At 37.4% G+C, this 17,370-nt stretch overlaps 1 protein-coding gene and 3 pseudogenes across 2 annotated transcripts; 2 read left to right on the plus strand and 2 right to left on the minus strand.

Moving 5' to 3' along the window:
• The window catches only part of LOC143536362 (UDP-glycosyltransferase 87A2 pseudogene), a 71,931-nt pseudogene that overhangs the window by 52,100 nt on the left and 2,461 nt on the right, over positions 1-17,370 (plus strand).
• LOC143536393 (cinnamoyl-CoA reductase 1-like) lies at positions 1,392-4,528 on the minus strand (annotated as a pseudogene). The gene is made up of 6 exons (XR_013135877.1): positions 4,424-4,528; positions 4,137-4,309; positions 3,204-3,389; positions 2,427-2,589; positions 2,139-2,325; positions 1,392-1,684 (listed from the first exon to the last, which is right to left on the minus strand). The product of XR_013135877.1 is annotated as a cinnamoyl-CoA reductase 1-like (transcript).
• On the minus strand, positions 8,300-10,248 carry LOC143536410 (gamma-interferon-responsive lysosomal thiol protein-like; annotated as a pseudogene).
• Positions 14,027-17,289, plus strand: LOC143536409 (glucan endo-1,3-beta-glucosidase 9-like). Its single transcript, XM_077030410.1, has 2 exons — positions 14,027-14,370; positions 16,152-17,289. Exons 1-2 carry the CDS (start codon positions 14,027-14,029, stop codon positions 17,260-17,262), a joined length of 1,455 nt encoding a protein of 484 aa, XP_076886525.1. The 3' UTR covers positions 17,263-17,289.

A 17,370-nucleotide genomic window follows, 5' to 3' on the forward strand; every position in this document is an offset into this window, starting at 1 on the left:
AGCCCTAAACCGTCGGTTTGAAACTCGGAAAAAAAGTAACGGTGTTGAGTGTTTTTTAACAGAGGATCATTGAGACAAAAATAGTTTAAAGGTTGGACTGTTGGTAGTAATTTTTAAAGGTGTGATTATTATCGGCCAATACACAAAATATAGGTTTATTTATTTCTAATTTCTCTTTTTTTTATAACCAATGAGCCTCTACGTAATAAAACATAAAGCAAGTACATAAAGGACAATTTTGGTGCCGCAATGCACTTTATTGGTCTGCCACGTTTTGTTTTCTTTATTTTAATTCTGGTATTGTAACGAACGTAAGAAAAATCGACCAAATGTAAATTTTTCTTTTGTTTTAGTTTCAGTACCGTAACAAACGTGACTAAATCCGACCAAATTCATGTGGATTCACCGTGTTTTGTTTTAATTCCGGTATCGTAACGAACATAACAAAAACCGTCCGAATGCCAATTTTGTTTTTGTTTTGGTTCCGGTATCGTAACGAATGTGATGAATATCAACAGAATTCGCGTCGACTTACCACCTCAACACCTGGGACTGACAACGCTTAGGTTTTGTTACCACACGCATGCCTACCCTGGTGCAATGCGTCAGATTATACTACTAGTTATTAATAAATAGTAAACGAGCAGAATTCGAATTTGAAAGAACGACTTAGGAGCCAAACTCAAGCATTATAAAAGGAGCTTGAAAGAAGCTAAATTCAAGTTCCCCTAAGTCAAAACGACCGAAACTCTACCCTAGTCAAACTTAGGTTTTACTTGTTTACAACGCTAGAGAAAATCCTCCATTGGAGTTTTTTTTCCTTGTCTAAACCTCTTTCCACCAAAAACAATTTGTATCAAATAACTTTTATACGTTTGTTTATTTTTAAGGACCATACAGTAATACATTATTGTATTTTGACTCGAGTTTACAAGCTTTATAAAGGAAGCTCAGACTCAGGCTCACTTGTTAAATGAGCTTACTTTTAAGCTTTCGGTCTTTGTGAGCTTAGCTTGATTCGAGCATTTAGCAAGTCAATTTCAAGAAGCTCACTAGAGTCTTAGCTTGTGCACACCCATGTTATCCCACTTCATATAAGTACCTAGGTTACAAACTAACAGGTTCAACCATTCCAACCACTTCAACTCGAATTGCCTCTCTAAAACCGGCTTCTGCCCACACTTATTTCCAGGAGAAAAGGATTTGTTCGGTTAAAAATCAGTTCTGGTTTTTTACCGATATTTTAACCAGTTTGGTTCGTTTCAACAAGGTATTTTCAACTCGATTACAAACTGGCTGTTCGGTTCTTGCCAAACCAATTTCAAAATTGATTCCAGTTTTGGTTTACAAACCAGTTTGGATCCTGAACAGGTTTTCTTTGACACCTCTACTCTGATGAACTTGCCTTAAATAGCATATAAAAGGCAAAGTGGCATTCTTTTTACATATAGTACACACATAATAAAATAAAACAAAATACAGGGGAGTTGTTTAAACTAAAAGTAAGTAACCCGATAATCTCGGTGAGACTGATGGCGTTCAAGATAAAAAGCCTTTGCTTTTCAAAGTCTCAACACTGTCTCTGATAATCTGCTCTACGGGAATGAACTCAAGGCCCAAATCCATGAGCTTCTTACTTCCGTTCTTTGACCTCAATAATCCAGGCTGGGTGTCTTTTGGTAACCTACAAAAAGTCATATAATAATAATAACTTTTAGACCTATTAATTTTAAGTTACTTCTTTTATTTACCAAGTAACTTTAGCACACACTTAAAACTATGTAACCAGAACACGGCTCGTTTAACCCACTTATTTAAATGAGTCAAACAGGTTTAGACATGGGAAAAAAATAGTTCTTCACTTAAGCTAGTATGAAATTCATTATGTATCCCCAAAAAAATAATTTATCATACCCAAAAAAATTAAAAACCTACTTGTATTTTTTGGTTCGATTTGAGCCCAGAACTGACCCACGCACACCCCTAACAGTGTGCTATACATTTGTTTCAAATTTACTGAAGACAAACTTTAGGTATAAACTATATAAAAATGATACTTGATACGCAGGTTTGCTATTTGTATGACGATTTCATGTTACATTACAATTATGCAAGTTGCAGGAATAAATATAAAGTACCTGGGGATGTTATACTCGGGGTATAATTCTGCAACCGTGGCTGCAAGATCACCATAATGAGAGATGGATTCAACACACATATGTCTTCCGGTCGCTGATTTATTTTCATACACCAATATATGAGCTAACGCCACATCTTTAACATGAACAGCACCCATGAAAAAATCCTCATATGTATCCGTACATCCTGCTCCAATTCAAAATGAATTTGCATTGAACTTTTACAAGTATCAGAATATTAATTGCTAAGGCGATATTTAACTAGTATATGTGTTGGCTGTCAATTACCTTGGATAAGAAGAAGTAGCATCTGCATGCTTGCATTAATTGTCGGAGGAAGAATGGGGCCCATCACCGTTCCAGGGTTCACCACAACTATATCTAAACCTTTCTCCTTAGAAAATTCCCACGCGGATTTCTCAGCTAGTGTTTTCGAGAGTGGATACCATAACTGAAATCATAAAAGGAGTCTCAATTTCTCCAAAATACACAAATCATCATGTTGATTTCTATGGTTTCAAATGTGCGTTGTTCTTAATCATAAAAGGACGATAAACATGTAAAAAATGAGACAACTTTTATTAATCTGTTGCTAAAAGCCTAAAAGGCCCAACGATTAAAATAAAAAATCTTGAATAATTGGGATATTGGTCAACCATCACCAAACTTAAAACTGTTTAAAGCCTTCTAAAAATTCTTCGCTAACAGACAAGGGATCATTATTATATTTGAGGTTAACATAAACAAAGTTGGTATATTAGTTATAGGGGCCCCTTAGTTATATAATAAAAGTAGACAAAAATATGTTTGGGTCAGGGTCACATTTGGTCAACCCAACCTGGCTCTAAATTTTCCCCCTTTTGACTCGATCAAACCTTTACCAACCCATAATAGTATAAACAGTTTAAATCTCTAATCATGCTAGCCACATGATTATTCTCTAGCAACTTCTCAGAATTGGTTAAAATTCGGTAAGCTGTTTGTTCATTATCAGTCTAAAAGGTAACTGACAACATACAAAACTATTTATTTTGAAAATTAAGAGCAAAAGAAAGAGCCTCTGACCTCCTTCTGCTTGCAATATTCTTCATCCGTCCAACAATCCTCGCTCTTTGGGACATCTGATGGCCAGGAAGGACTAGGCACAATGGCTGAAATAGATGAAGTGACAACCACACGCTTAGCTCCCAGCTCATTTGCTGCTGTGAGTACATTGATTGTACCCTTGATTGCAGGTGCCAGTAACTCATTCTATCAATCATAAACCATATGTCAATTTATAGCTATATCATATCCAACCAAACTGTCTACATCTTTTCATAATGATCTACTTATGCTCATACCAAATTCTGTATGAGTTATAGAAATGCTGTTGCAATTGGAAAGCTGTTATTGGTGAGTTGACTGAGTTAGTTATTCAGTTGACTTTTGAGTTAGTTAGGTTTGTTGTTAGTCTAACTAACACAATAAGTGTAGAACTATATTTTCCTTCATATTTTAGAGATGAAGGGAACAGTATAATGTGATCATGTGAATGCTCAAAAGTCTTATGATTTGTTGTATGTTAACCAAAAACGACAATTAATCGAATTACCAAACTTCTCTCTCTACTTGCTCAAAAGTCCTTGTGATCATGTGAATGCTCAAAAGTTTCATTTTCGTTGCAATTTCGTCCATCTCGTTAACATATTTGGACTGAAATAGCATATTTAACAAACCACAAAGACGAAAATTGCAACGAAAATGAAACTCTAGAGACAAAAATGGCAAATTTTAAACATCTGAACTTTATTAGCTTGAGATTGATTTTTCAGCTCGATAAAGTTAACGATCCGAGCTTGAGCCAGCTTGTTTAATTTCGAGCTCGCCCTGGCTCGGCTCAGTTACAGTACAGCCCTAATTTCAGATTGCACAATAGCTTTCTCATTACAACTCCTAATTTTATCCTAAATCTATTCAACCGCTAAAATTGAATAGTTAAATCTCTCAAATAATTACCTCCGGATCGTGAACTTTATTAACGGTGCACGGAGACGCCACGTGGAACACACCGGATGCGCCTGTAACAGCGGCAACAATGGAGTCGTAATCGAGCAGATCGATTTGAAAGAGACGGAGCCGTGAATCGGCACCTTCTAAAGCTTCTAGATGCTTCGTTTCATTCTCATTCTCTACAATTGAACACGTAATTAATCAATAAACAGTTAAATTAGGTAAAAAACGACGCAGTTTAAGGTGCGTTTGTGCATTGAGTGAGTGAGTGAATAATAATAATAATAAGTAACTGAGATTTTTGACGGTGTAGCCGCGGTCGAGAAGGAGGCGGACGAGCCGATGAAGCCGCTGGCGCCGGTAACGCAGACGGTGGCTTTAGCTGTTGATTCTGCCATAGTTTCAGTGAGGTATGGTGGTGTTTCATCTGATATTTGGGTTGCACATGTCCTAATTGATACGGGTGGGTCCAGTGACGTGGGAAAGATACCCGACTTGTGTAATTCTCACTAGAGTTTGAAAAGATTCTTCAATGCAGTTTTGGCGTATTACTATTTACCGCTGTTAATTATACTAATAGATTATCATTGTGATTCAAAACTAACAGTTGGATAAAAATCTAAGATTTATTCTTAGCCCTTCCAACAACCCTATAGTAAAGTTTATATCTGACTATCCAATAAGAATGAAGATTGATTATCAGCTGATGAAACACTAAGTGAACCCTGGACAGATTATAGATAATCTGGGGGTTAAGTAATGTTTCCCACGGATGAGATCTAGCTGAGAAGGTTGTTCTTCAGGAGACCTGCAAAACAGACACCGTAAGCTCGTCACTGAGAAGGGGGGGTTCCTCCTTGTGACCACCCTCCGGCGTGAGAATCAGACTAGATTGCTCTGAATATAAGAGTATATTAAGAGATTGCTAGATAAGATTGGGATATCAGATGATGTCCTTACCATTCTAAGGTGTTGGAGTATTTATAGCCGAAGGTAGGTTTCCAAGCAGGTACAGCCGGCTGAATAGTATTCCTGTTCTACCAACAGTGGATCACGCACAAGCCATACTGGTTGGTGGATAGGTTACGGCCAACAGTAATAAGGTCGGCTGTATACTGTTCCTTTTACTGCCGGCTGCGCACTGTTCCACCAACTGTAGGCTGCGCACGTCCCATCGTAAGGGTTGGTGAGTAGGCAGCGGCTAATAGTGACGAACAGTACTAGAGGGTGCTCCTCCTCGTATTGTTGTCGGTGAGCTGTCACCCTGTGATTAGTTCATGGGTTGCTCTGGTCAAACTGTCTGTTCCGCCCATACCTTAGTAGGTATAGTACGGAAGACCTTCCAGAAGCATACGGACTGGCTCATTTAGGCGGGAGTGTTCCCGCCTTGCTCATTCCTTCATGTGACTACTGAACGAATGCCTTGTGCGTGTAGCTTTGCTGTTAGTGCGGGTAGTCTTCCCTGATGGCTTGTATCCGCAGCTGCGGGAACAGGCGGGGTACTTCACCATTGGGAGGCTTTCCCTGCGGGTACAGCTGGCGTACTGCGCGTAAGGTTCTTTGAGCATGGTGTCCTGCTGGAGCAGTTGGTTATTGCGCAGACGTCCCTGTTCAAGGTGAGTCTTGCGGGTCCAACTGGACTCTGCTGGGACCTACCTCTTCATCAGCCATCCAACAAAATTAAATTAAAAGGCAGTTTTTTTTTATTATCTTCGTCTTTGGGAGGTTACACGCGGTTTACCATCCTCCCACGTCCCTTTTTCTTCTGATTTTGATTTGTAAATATCACTGATTGATTTATATATTCTCCGGTGCCCTCAATCTGAGCATAGCCTCCGCTCACTCGATCTTCACCGGTGCCAAATCGACCATCGCGGCCGCTGAATTAACAGTCGTCGCTGCTCAATTCTCCAGAATTCAATCTCATGGCCACCCATTAGTAATAAAAGAATTTTCATAAACGACGACGGAGACCAAATCAATGGAAGCAACACCAAAACGACACCGTTTCCGCCACTATAAGTTGTGGTAACTTCGATGTGAGTTTGAATCTGTGTAGTTATTGTTATTTTATTTACTTGCAAATTTTATGTTTTGATATTTAATTGGTTGTTAGAGACCGTAATATTAGGTCCCAATTTAATGTTTGATATTTATTAATTGGATCGCTTGGTGCTTGGTGGTTATGCAGGAATTGAAGTCTACTGAAAGGGGAACGAGACACACGAACAACGATGATTCTGATTTCATATTTAGGGCTTACAACACATTCGTGGACCGCCTTCTTCGACAGCTATTCAATTGAGTCAATCGAAGTCGTTCTGTTTGAAGGTACATTGTTTTTGCATTTCTATTTGAAGCTTTTGTTATTATTTTATGTTGGTATTTTTGATTATTTTGTTTGATGATCATCGCTTTTCTGTTGACAGTCACAGACTGTTTTGATGATTTTGTTGAGATGTTGTTTTCCTATCCAAAAATCTTTCAAATATGATGCTTAATATAGCTAAAGTAAATTGCAGTTGCAATATGTTACTATCTTACCCTCCTCAGACCCTACCATAGCATTGCTATTGGTGGGATATACTGAGTACGATGATGATGATGAATATGTTACTATCTAGAACCTTTTTTGGCCTTTTTTTTTTCTACTTTGTTCAGATTCCAGGGTAAAACCTATTCAAAGAAAGTTCTATTATTTGATCCCTCATTTGGCTACAAAATTACAAGATCATGGTTTTGTTTTGTGTAGAAAAAGTAGACTTTGCTTCATGGTGTTTTCCTTCAATGTCTCTTATTGTATCATGATTTCCTGTAAATGTACAGTTTTGTATTTCAAAAAATTATAATCAACTACTTGTATTTATTAAACCATTAAAATTGTATATTTCGATTGCAGTTTATGAACTTTGCACACCGGGTTTTTTTTTTTTTTTTTTTGGGAGGGGGGGGGGGAATATGCAACTATCTTTTATTTATAATAGCATAGGCGTCATATTCCCACGTCGATATTCCCGTCCACCGGACGGGCTAAGTGCTAGTTATTAATTAGTTTTACATGTTAGAGCCTAGAGGTGGTAAAAGAATCGGTTAATCAAATCGACCCAAAAATCGTATCGAAACCAAACCGACTATGTAGAAACGGTTTGGAGACGATTTAAACCCTAAGTTCTAGACCAGTTTGTAAGTCTCTCTATTGAAACTGATTTTAAAACAAACTCAAGTATGAAGTGTATTTAGTTTGAGGTCATCATGGCATGTTGGGCTATTTTGGACCTATGCAGTTGATATCGCCGATATATCAATGATATATCTGTCTCTTGGCGAAATATCAGTCAAAAATATCGGTACCGATAATATCAGCGATATTGACCAATGTTTGACCGATGTTTGACCGATGTTTGACTAATATCTTACCGATATATGTGTTTTAAGTCTTAATTATCAACTTTTAGTGTTCAATGTTAGTGTTTTAAGCCTTAATTAATTCTTACTTGCTACGATTGTTAGTGTTTTGCAATTTGTAAAAGGTTAATTTGTTAACGGTAGGAAACTATACTGAATTATTAGTGCTAAATTAATGCTATATGTATATATATATGAATTTTATATGATATTAAAATTACTGATATCTCACTGCAATAACCGATATCTCAAATACCGGTCCTTGGCCGATATCCAGTGTTTTTCCGCGCTAGCTGCTTAGTTTTGGACACGACATTGGTTAAACAGGGTACAGTAAATTTCATGGGTTAGAGTGGGCTATGTATTAAGTATTGTAGACGAATATGACAAAGATGAAAAATATGACAAAGATTTCATCAATCGAGCGACTCTCTTGGTGTTATCGTTTTTCCATTTAGGTTCCCCATGTTCGTGTTTTCCATACGCTTGATGTAGCTTTTATCAATAATATTTTTGTCGTAAAAAACGTACATGGTAAGGTATCATTTGTGAAAACAAGTTACTAAGTGTAAACTTAATAAGCATACCATTAGCCTTACATAGATTATGTATATTCCTACATGATCATCCAAGAAGCTACTCTTGATGGGATGATTTCGCCTTTGTACACGATTGCAGGACTTTACGGGCGTCAGTTGGAGCGATAATTAATATTTGACTTAGAACAATAGATCGATGTGTACCAGATAAAATGAAATAATATGAAAAGAAAAACCACACATAGAACTTGATCTAAAAATCAGACTTTTTATTTGATAACAATAAAAGGAATTTACTTGTTCAAATCAATAAACCATGGCCCTTGAAATAATAAACCTAGACCTAATATTGCAGTCCTTTCTCTTGTCTAGCTTTTCATGCCAAATTCATTAAGCCTGTTTCACAACTCGTTCACGTGTAAACCCACTCGGTTAGGTCCAATAGTAACTGGGCGGGTTATACCAAGGCAAGCTCGGGGTATGTTAGAACCTTTATAAGCTTTACACACGTCACGTACGAAATTTGTATAATCCTACATGTCACAAAATAACATCATTTCTCTTGCAAGTATCGATAAATGCCAATTTTATTTAGTCGCTACAATCTTAAGATGTCAAATACTCACTGCATAAAGCGGTCTTCCATCCACAATGATCCATGGCACATATTGTTTAGGAGGTTCCAGAGTGTTTACCTCATCGATATATTGTAGCCCGAGCTGCATACACCGAGCTAAGAATAAGATCAATGAAAAGGTATAAATTTAACATGCGATAATTACCAAGAAAACTAACCGCTTGTCCAATACCGCTATTATAACAATCAAGAACGAGTTTTGGATCTAAATCTAATTCCTCAAAGCAAGTTTCCCACTCGGTGTACTTCTTTTCGTGATATAACTTTTCCACGCAGTATATAAAAGGAAAGTGATCACTCTGCGTCAAATACTCATGTTAGAAGGACCCATATTAAATATTGTAAAGTCAAATGATGCTCTAATGGTTTCCTATCTTAACCCCCTTAATGCTATCTACATAGCGTAAGCTGTGCTTTACATGGTTCCACTAGTTAGCAGAGTACTGATGGACCCGTGAGCTTTATGATCACCAAAAGAAGGGTTCAAGTAAAAAGGCTTTGAACAATCGTCTTACTGAAACAGGCCAGACATGCATTGCACAAGCCTCCATAGCATTCAACATGCACTCCCATTCTCCATGCTGCAACACAAATGAAATAAATCCAACTTAGCAGTTTACCGAATAGGGTAAATCGTACAAATAGAATAACGGTTTAATTGTTCAAAGTCATAAGCATATCGGTTAGTTTGGTAGTTAAGCTAATTAATTTTCAATTGTACTTAAGGATGATAAATAATTCGTAAGATATATATTAGCTTAAATGTGAATACACATTGAATTGTATTTTATTTATAGAAACTAAACACATTATTCATGCATCCTTATTTTAGCACAATACATTAGTTATGCATAGAAAATAAAATTTAGCTCATTAAAATGTTTATGATTGATATCATACTAATTAATGTGATTTTGATTAGAGGTGTTATTTGTTAATAAATCGTTGACACCTACTGAACCAATGCAAGCTGGCCAGTTGAATCGGATTGAGATTCGAACAACTGGTTGAAGGTTTGATTCGCGTTGGAACATGCAAACATGTTTCAACGGCCGTATAAACTGAACCAGTCATTTAACCTTTATAATTTTTTTTATTTATCGAATATGCATATACGTGCACAGATGCATGTATTATAATCATGAACCATCTTTATATTAAAACAAAACCAATTAATCAAACAGAGTGAATATATTCACCTAGATGAAATCAGATCTAAAAAATGCCATTGGAATGTGATATGCCATCTGAATCAAATATTAAACAAACCTGGCAAACGAGTGTGCCATTGGAATCGATCCAAGCGTTTCCATAGGGAATAAGCTTGAAATCAACGATCGACAAGTTTGTCATCAAATATCGTGTATAGATGATTGATTATGCAATTTGCACAAGCCGGACACATAGATTCGTAGTATAATGTTAATTTCACTTTCTCATCCTTGGCCGCGACAGGTGACAGGAGGAGATGCGAGACGATTAACACAAGAAGTATTGCAATGTTTGATCGGAGATTATTGCAACGATGAGAATCCATATTTGGTTAACCACGGTGAACAAAAAAGCGTGGTGTTTGTTTATGATGCTTCTGTAGTTAACTGTGACCACCCATAATACAGTTTGTTTATTTTATTAACTTTATATGGAATTATACTAAATAACAAATATACTAATTTACTAAATAAAATTATATAAAGAAATGGTTGTTTAGGCTCGCGAATTTTCTTTAGCTCAGTGAGAAGCAGAGACTCGGGACTCATCTATTAAGGTAGCTTATTAATTTTAAGCATTTAGCGAGATGATTTTGAGTAGCTTACGGGCGTGACTCGTTTACGTCCATATTATTAATTAATATTATTCCACATTATATATTTATATATGAGGTACAAACTATCTAGTTCAAGTAGGCTTGTAAACAAACCGAGCAACGAATACAAACGAACATCAATGAACAGAAAAGAAACACAAACAAACAAGTCCAATACATTAAGTATCCAATAATGTCAATGGCTAAAAGACACGTCTTAATTTTTGTAATGAATTGGTTTAAGGGATTTAATTATTCACTAGTCGAATGCTTAAACTTTAAGCATTCAACCCAATACTCTAGATGAAAGTAAAACAAATGCTCAAAAAGTTTCCCAATGTGCATGAAATAGATGTTATACATGACCTATGGGAATGAATTACATAATTATCTAAATAGTTCCCCAAATCTGAAAAATGATGTACATGGATTATGGGAACTAAAATAATGCATCATTCATTCCCAATGTGTATAAACAGATGTTATATACATGACCTATGGAAATGAATGATACATAATTGTCTAAACAGTTCTCTAAATCTGAAAAAATAATGTACATGGATTATGGGAACTAAAGATGTGCAATATTGTGATTGCCTAGTTAGTTCCTCATTATACATATGTTATATGTAACGGGGTGATCGCCGAAAACATGTTGACTCATAGTACGCCCGACAAGAAAACAAGGTCCGGGATAACTTTAGATATAGATTTCAGCCAAGAATGGGGTCACAGAGAATAACTGATATTGGACATCTCCAAAGACGCATTGAAGATGTAGTAAGTTGGGAGAAGGTTAGATGTTGCACGTGCCGGTAATGGATGCCTTGTGACGAAAACTTGCAATGAATTTAACAACCACAATCTTAGCAGTCGTCAAATCTTCAATCACTATACAAGAATCACTAGTCTTTCGATTTGTTCATCAGGCTTATTTTTTACTCGTAGGATAAAACATATCACCAGCTGGCATAATGATGTAACTCTTAAGACATTGAATGTGTCTAAGGCCATTCCCGTTTGTGGTATAAAGTCAATACCCATGAAGAAACACTAACCGGACCCCAGACAGATTACTGGTAACCTGGGGGTTAGATAGATGTTTCCCACGAGGGGTTAGACCCTTGGAAGATGGTTCTTCTGATAACCTGCAAAACAGACACCGTGAGCTCGTCACTGAGAAGGGGGGGTTCCTCCTTGTGACCACCCTCCGGCGTGAGAATCAGACTAGATTGCTCTTTAAATATAAAAGTATATTAAGAGATTGCTAGAGCAGATATCAGGTATATTATGATGATAATGTGATAAGATATGATAAGATGAGATGGTCATACCATTTGGGGTATTTATAGCCGAAGGTAGGTTTCCAAGGAGGTGTGGCCTGCTGAATAGTATTCCTGTTCTACCAACAGTGGCCTACGCACGTGCCCTGCTGGTAGTTGGTGGGTAGGCAGCGGCTGATAGTGACCAGGCCTGCTGTGTACTATTCCTTTTCCACCAACTGCCGGCTATGCACGTGGTATGACAGGAGTTGGTGAGTAGGCAGCGGCTAATAGTGACATACAGTACAGGAGCATGCTGCTCGCCATACTGTTGTCAATGAGCTGTCGTATCTTTAGTCAGATCTTTTGCCCATACCTCGTCAGGTACAGTACAGAAGATCTTCCCGTATCGTACGGACTGGCTTATTTGGGCGGGAGTATTCCCCCTCCCGCCCTTGTGCGGGATTGTTCCCGGCTTTGCTCATTCCTTCAGGTGACACTGAGTGATTGAGAGCTAAGTGCCTTGTGCGTGTAGCCTTGCTGCGCGGGTGGCCTTCCCTGATGGCTTGTATCCGCAGCTGCGGGAACAGGCAGAGTCCTTCACCATTGGGAGGCATTTCCTGCGGGAACAGCTTGCGTACTGCGCGTAAGGACGTCACGTCTCTGAGCATGGTTGGTCCTGCGGATCCAGTTGGTTTCTGCGCAGACGTCCCTCTTCAAGGTGAGTCTTGCGGGTCCAACTGGGCTCTGCTGGGACCTACCTCTTCAACCCAGCATGTGAAAAGGGGCGTTAATTTCAATCCAACTAACATTTATCAATAACATAAATACATCAGCTCTAATCCCCAAATCGATATTTTCACCCGTTCGAGAACAAGAAGGCAGTTGCACTTGCACCTCGCTTCACGTTACTTGCACCCATAATTTGCACACTGTATATGCGTTGAATGCATTCTTAGTGAAATTAAACAAAGTTGTATGCATATGTGCTTAAAGTTTATGAAATGAAATTATGTTTATATATTTATTCAAATGGACCCCTAAAGGGACATTTTGTTGGTAAAGTGGGATGCTCCTCAAGTAGTCGCGGGTTCAACATCTACAGAGTGCTGTGTAGGTGTTGTGACTTTAGAAGTGGAGTATGTATAGAGTAGAGACTATCTATTTACTAGTAAATAAGAATTATTAAAATTGAAACTTTGTACCTAAAGTATAACATGACAACAATAATAACACATGAGAACAATATACCACACTAGCTAGTGAGATTGTAATCTGTAAACACAAGATACAAATGTAATTTTCCCTGACAAAAATAGAATGCCTAAGTATTTTGTACGGGATGACCTAATGGCGAAAGGTCACCGCCAACTAGCCCAGCCTAGCCGTAGGGAGCCCTTAAGCGCCTTCAAGTTATCTCTAGTTCCTCTAAAACCTAGACGCCCTAAGGATCGAATTAGAAATCACAAAAATCTCAGTCTTTCTTTATTAAGCCGTCCGTATACCCCAAAGTGTTGTACGTGGAGTTTGAACTTAAGTCTCCATTTAAAAACTCATGCTTCCTATAACTACAACACATTGTCAAGTGGTATAATGAAAGTGTGAAACATTTATATTTTTTAGAGTAAAGTGCCAAAATCGTCACTTCCTAAGGTTTGGTGAATTATATGATTTTCGTCAAAAAAGTTTATTTTTTACAACCACGCCATCGAGGTTTTCAAATTATTGCCAATTTCATCCAAAATGATAACTCCATTATTTTTTAACGTTAAATAAAGGGTAAAACAGTTTTTATATATGTTTTTTTAATTTAATTTATTTTTAAAATTACAGGGACATTTTAATTTAATTTATTTTTAAAAACAGTCTTTATATAAGAAAATCAAATGTGTACTTAAAATAAATAAATAAATAAGGCCATCACCATTTAATTAAAAAAACCGTTTTACCTTCATTTAACAATAAAAAACTAAACAAGTTATCGTTTGAACGAAATTGATAATAATTTAGAAACCTCGATGATATAGTTGCAAAAAATAAACATAGTATAATTCATCAAACCCCATGAATAATTTTGACACTTTACTTTTTTTTTAACACAGTAAAATTATTATTTACAACCTCAAACTCCCAACCTAAACCTTAACTAAATAAATTCTTAAAAAATCAAACAATACCCCACAAAACACACCCAAAAACCCCAACAATGTTTAGTCACACACCCACACGGCCACACCACCACTACCATGGTTCCACACCACCACTCCTTACCAGCAGTCACACTCCTCGCCATCACACTTCTCTACACCACATCCAGGGTTCAATCCATCGGAGTAACCTGGGGCACCGCCGCATCCCACCCTCTGCCACCGTCAACGGTGGTGGACCTACTCAAACTCAACAAAATCAACAAAATTAAACTCCTCGACACAAACCCACAAATCCTCGAAGCCATTTCTGGATCCCCAATCGATGTCACCGTCGGCATTCCCAATACCATGCTCCGGTCGTTGAATGCTTCGGTGAAGGTTGCTGAGAATTGGGTACATGATAACCTCACTCGTTACATATCCGGCCGTACACGTATAGAGTATGTTAATTTGAACAATAATGATGATATATTGATATAAATAGAATTAGGGGTTTTATAAGTTTGATCATTTTGCCTTGGGGTGTAAACGATCCAATTCGAGCCCGAGCTCGGCTTGTTTTGACTTATGAAGTCTTTGTTTTTCAAGCTCGGGTTTGGCTCGTTTATTATTTATTATATACATTTTATTATTATTATTATTATTATTATTATTATTATTATTATTATTATTATTATTATTATTTTGAGAAAAAGTTAATTAGTCGGCTCGAGCCTGGGTGGGTATTAAGTGTTAACTTAATACATAAGTTTCCGAAAAGGGTAAAACTTAAATGAGCTGAGCTTTCCATACAGGGCTCGAGCTCGGGCTTGATAAATAAACGGGCTTTATTTGAGGTTTGGCTCGTTTATTATTTAATATATACATTTTTTATGTATTTTGAGAAAAAACTTAATCGAGCGTAAGCTCGGCTCGAGCTCGTTTAGTACCTTAAATGAGCCAAAGCTTGGTTCAAGCGCATCTGTGAAGTGTTAACTTAATACATAAGTGTCCAAAAAGGGTAAAACTGAAAAATACACAAGGCTTGTTAAGGCTTGACGAGCCTAAACGAGATTCCCATACGAGGTTCGGGCTCGGGCTTGATAAATAAACTGGCTTTATTTGCTTGGCTCTAGCTGAAAAAGCTCAGATCGTTTCGGGCTTTCTATTGATCCGAACTCGAGTATCTCGCAAGCAGCTTGGCTCGTTTGCACCCCTGTTTAGTTACTTGTGGCGGTTTATTTCAAATGGGTGAAATATAAAAAAACACTAGTATAAGGGGTGAGTTGGATGGGTTAAAGGTTGCAGTAGTCTATTTCTAATGCACAGAACATTGTTCATATAAATGTATATATAACCTATTTTATAGAACATATTCTAAAACGGACAACTGGTTATTTTTCCAGTTTCTGGGTCAAAATTGTTCAAAATTAGGATATGTAGAAACTAGGGGTGTATACGAGCCGAGCCGAGCCGAGCACGACTAGCTCGAGAAGCCCTGTTTGTTTTGACTTACAAGAGCTTAAGGTCGAGTGCGGCTTGTTTCGAGTTCTTTTTTCTAAAGCTTGAGTTCGGCTTGGAAGTCATTTTTCCAAGCTCAAGCTCGACTTGGGCTCGGGCGCTCGGCTCGTTTATTGTTTATTAGTTACTTTATTTATATACATTTTTTAATGTTTTTATGTATTTATTATAATAATTATTTTTACATATAACATAGTGTTTATTATTTAGTTATTACTTTTATCATATTTTTTATATTAAAAATATTATTATATAAATATATATTTAGTACATTAAGTTAAAAATTCTCTAAATTGTATGCTCGTTTACACTCGCAAGCCGGCTCAAGCTTGATAAGTGAAGCTCAGGCTTGGGATCATTATTAAACAGCTTATTTTAAGGACTGGGCTTGTATAAGCTCAGCTCTATTTGAGGTTTTAGCAAGCCAATCTCGAGTAGCTCACAAGCCATCTTGGCTTGTTTACTTCCCTAGTTGAAACTACCAAAGGATGAAGAAATTATAAAATGTTTACTTAATAAAATGGTTTGTGTAAATTAGACAACAGAGACAAAACTTCTGGTTCTATACAAAGTTTATTTGGTTGTAGTGTTGTACACAGAGCAACGCCTCGTGTATGTGATGTGTTCGCTTTTCAAACTAAGATGTATATGCTCTTTAAATAGATACACATTGTGTTTTTATGATAATTTGATATTAAAAAATGTCTACACACATTTACAGGTACATCACTATCGGAGACGAGCCATTTCTCCAACGATATGGCTCCCAGTTCTACCCTTATGTCGTTGGCGCAGCCATTAACATCGAAGCAGCACTGATCCGAGCTAAACTATCAACCAAGGTCAAAATCGTAATTCCATGTAGCTTTGATGCATTCGGGTCAGAATCCGGTCAACCTTCTAAAGGACAGTTCCGAGCCGATATTAACAAAACCATGATTGAAGTACTCAATTTTCTCACAAAAACCCGATCCCCTTTCTTTGTAAACATCTCACCGTTTCTTAGTTACTATCAAAACAAAAACATTTCACTCGATTTTGCGTTATTTAAAGAAATCGCGCGCCCTCATAATGACACACGTAGAATATATAAAAACAGTTTTGAGTTAAGCTATGATACACTTATTACTGCTTTAACGGTTTTAGGGTTTCCAAATATAGACATTGTTGTTAGTGAAATCGGTTGGCCGACTGATGGAGCTCCAAATGCCACAGTTTCAAATGCTGAGATATTCACAAAGGGTCTTTTGGACTTTTTCCGTAGCGGAAAAGGGACTCCGCTTCGGCCTAAGGTGATGCCGCTGGAAATTTACCTATATACCCTTTTGGACGAAGATCAAAAGAATATAACCGCGGGGAATTTTGAAAGACACTGGGGTTTGTTTACGTTTGACGGTCAAGTCAAATACCAGGTTGACTTTGGTCAAAGCACGAAAAAAGTTGCGAATGCACAGGGCGTGGAGTATTTCGCTTCTAGATGGTGTGTGGTGAATAATAACATTAATATGTCGAATGCGACCGCACGCGCGATGGAAGCATGCACGAATGCTGACTGTACCGCGCTTTCGCCAGGTAGTTCGTGTTTCAACCTTAGTTGGCCGGGCAACGTGTCGTATGCATTTAATAGCTATTATCAACAGCATGATCAACGTGCGGATAGTTGTGATTTTGGGGGGTTGGGAATGATCACAACCGTTGATCCATCGGTTGGTAATTGTAGGTTTAATGTAGAACTGAAAGCTTCTTCCTCGGTCCTGCTTCGCGGGTCAGAGTTTGACTATTTTTTGGTCTTGATTGTTTTGATGGGTTGGTTGTTGTTAGATAGGTTCTAATGGTAAAAGTTTATGTAGTAAGTAGATTAGGGTTATTGATGTTTCTTTGTGATTTTATGATGAAACATTTGGAATTTTTGCCACTAATATTGATGTGTTTTTTTTTTT

This window comes from Bidens hawaiensis, unplaced genomic scaffold (genome assembly GCF_021521415.1).
Source record: "Bidens hawaiensis isolate Kalapana, Puna unplaced genomic scaffold, B.hawaiensis_p1.1 tig00010796_1, whole genome shotgun sequence".
Lineage (NCBI taxonomy): Eukaryota > Viridiplantae > Streptophyta > Magnoliopsida > Asterales > Asteraceae > Bidens > Bidens hawaiensis.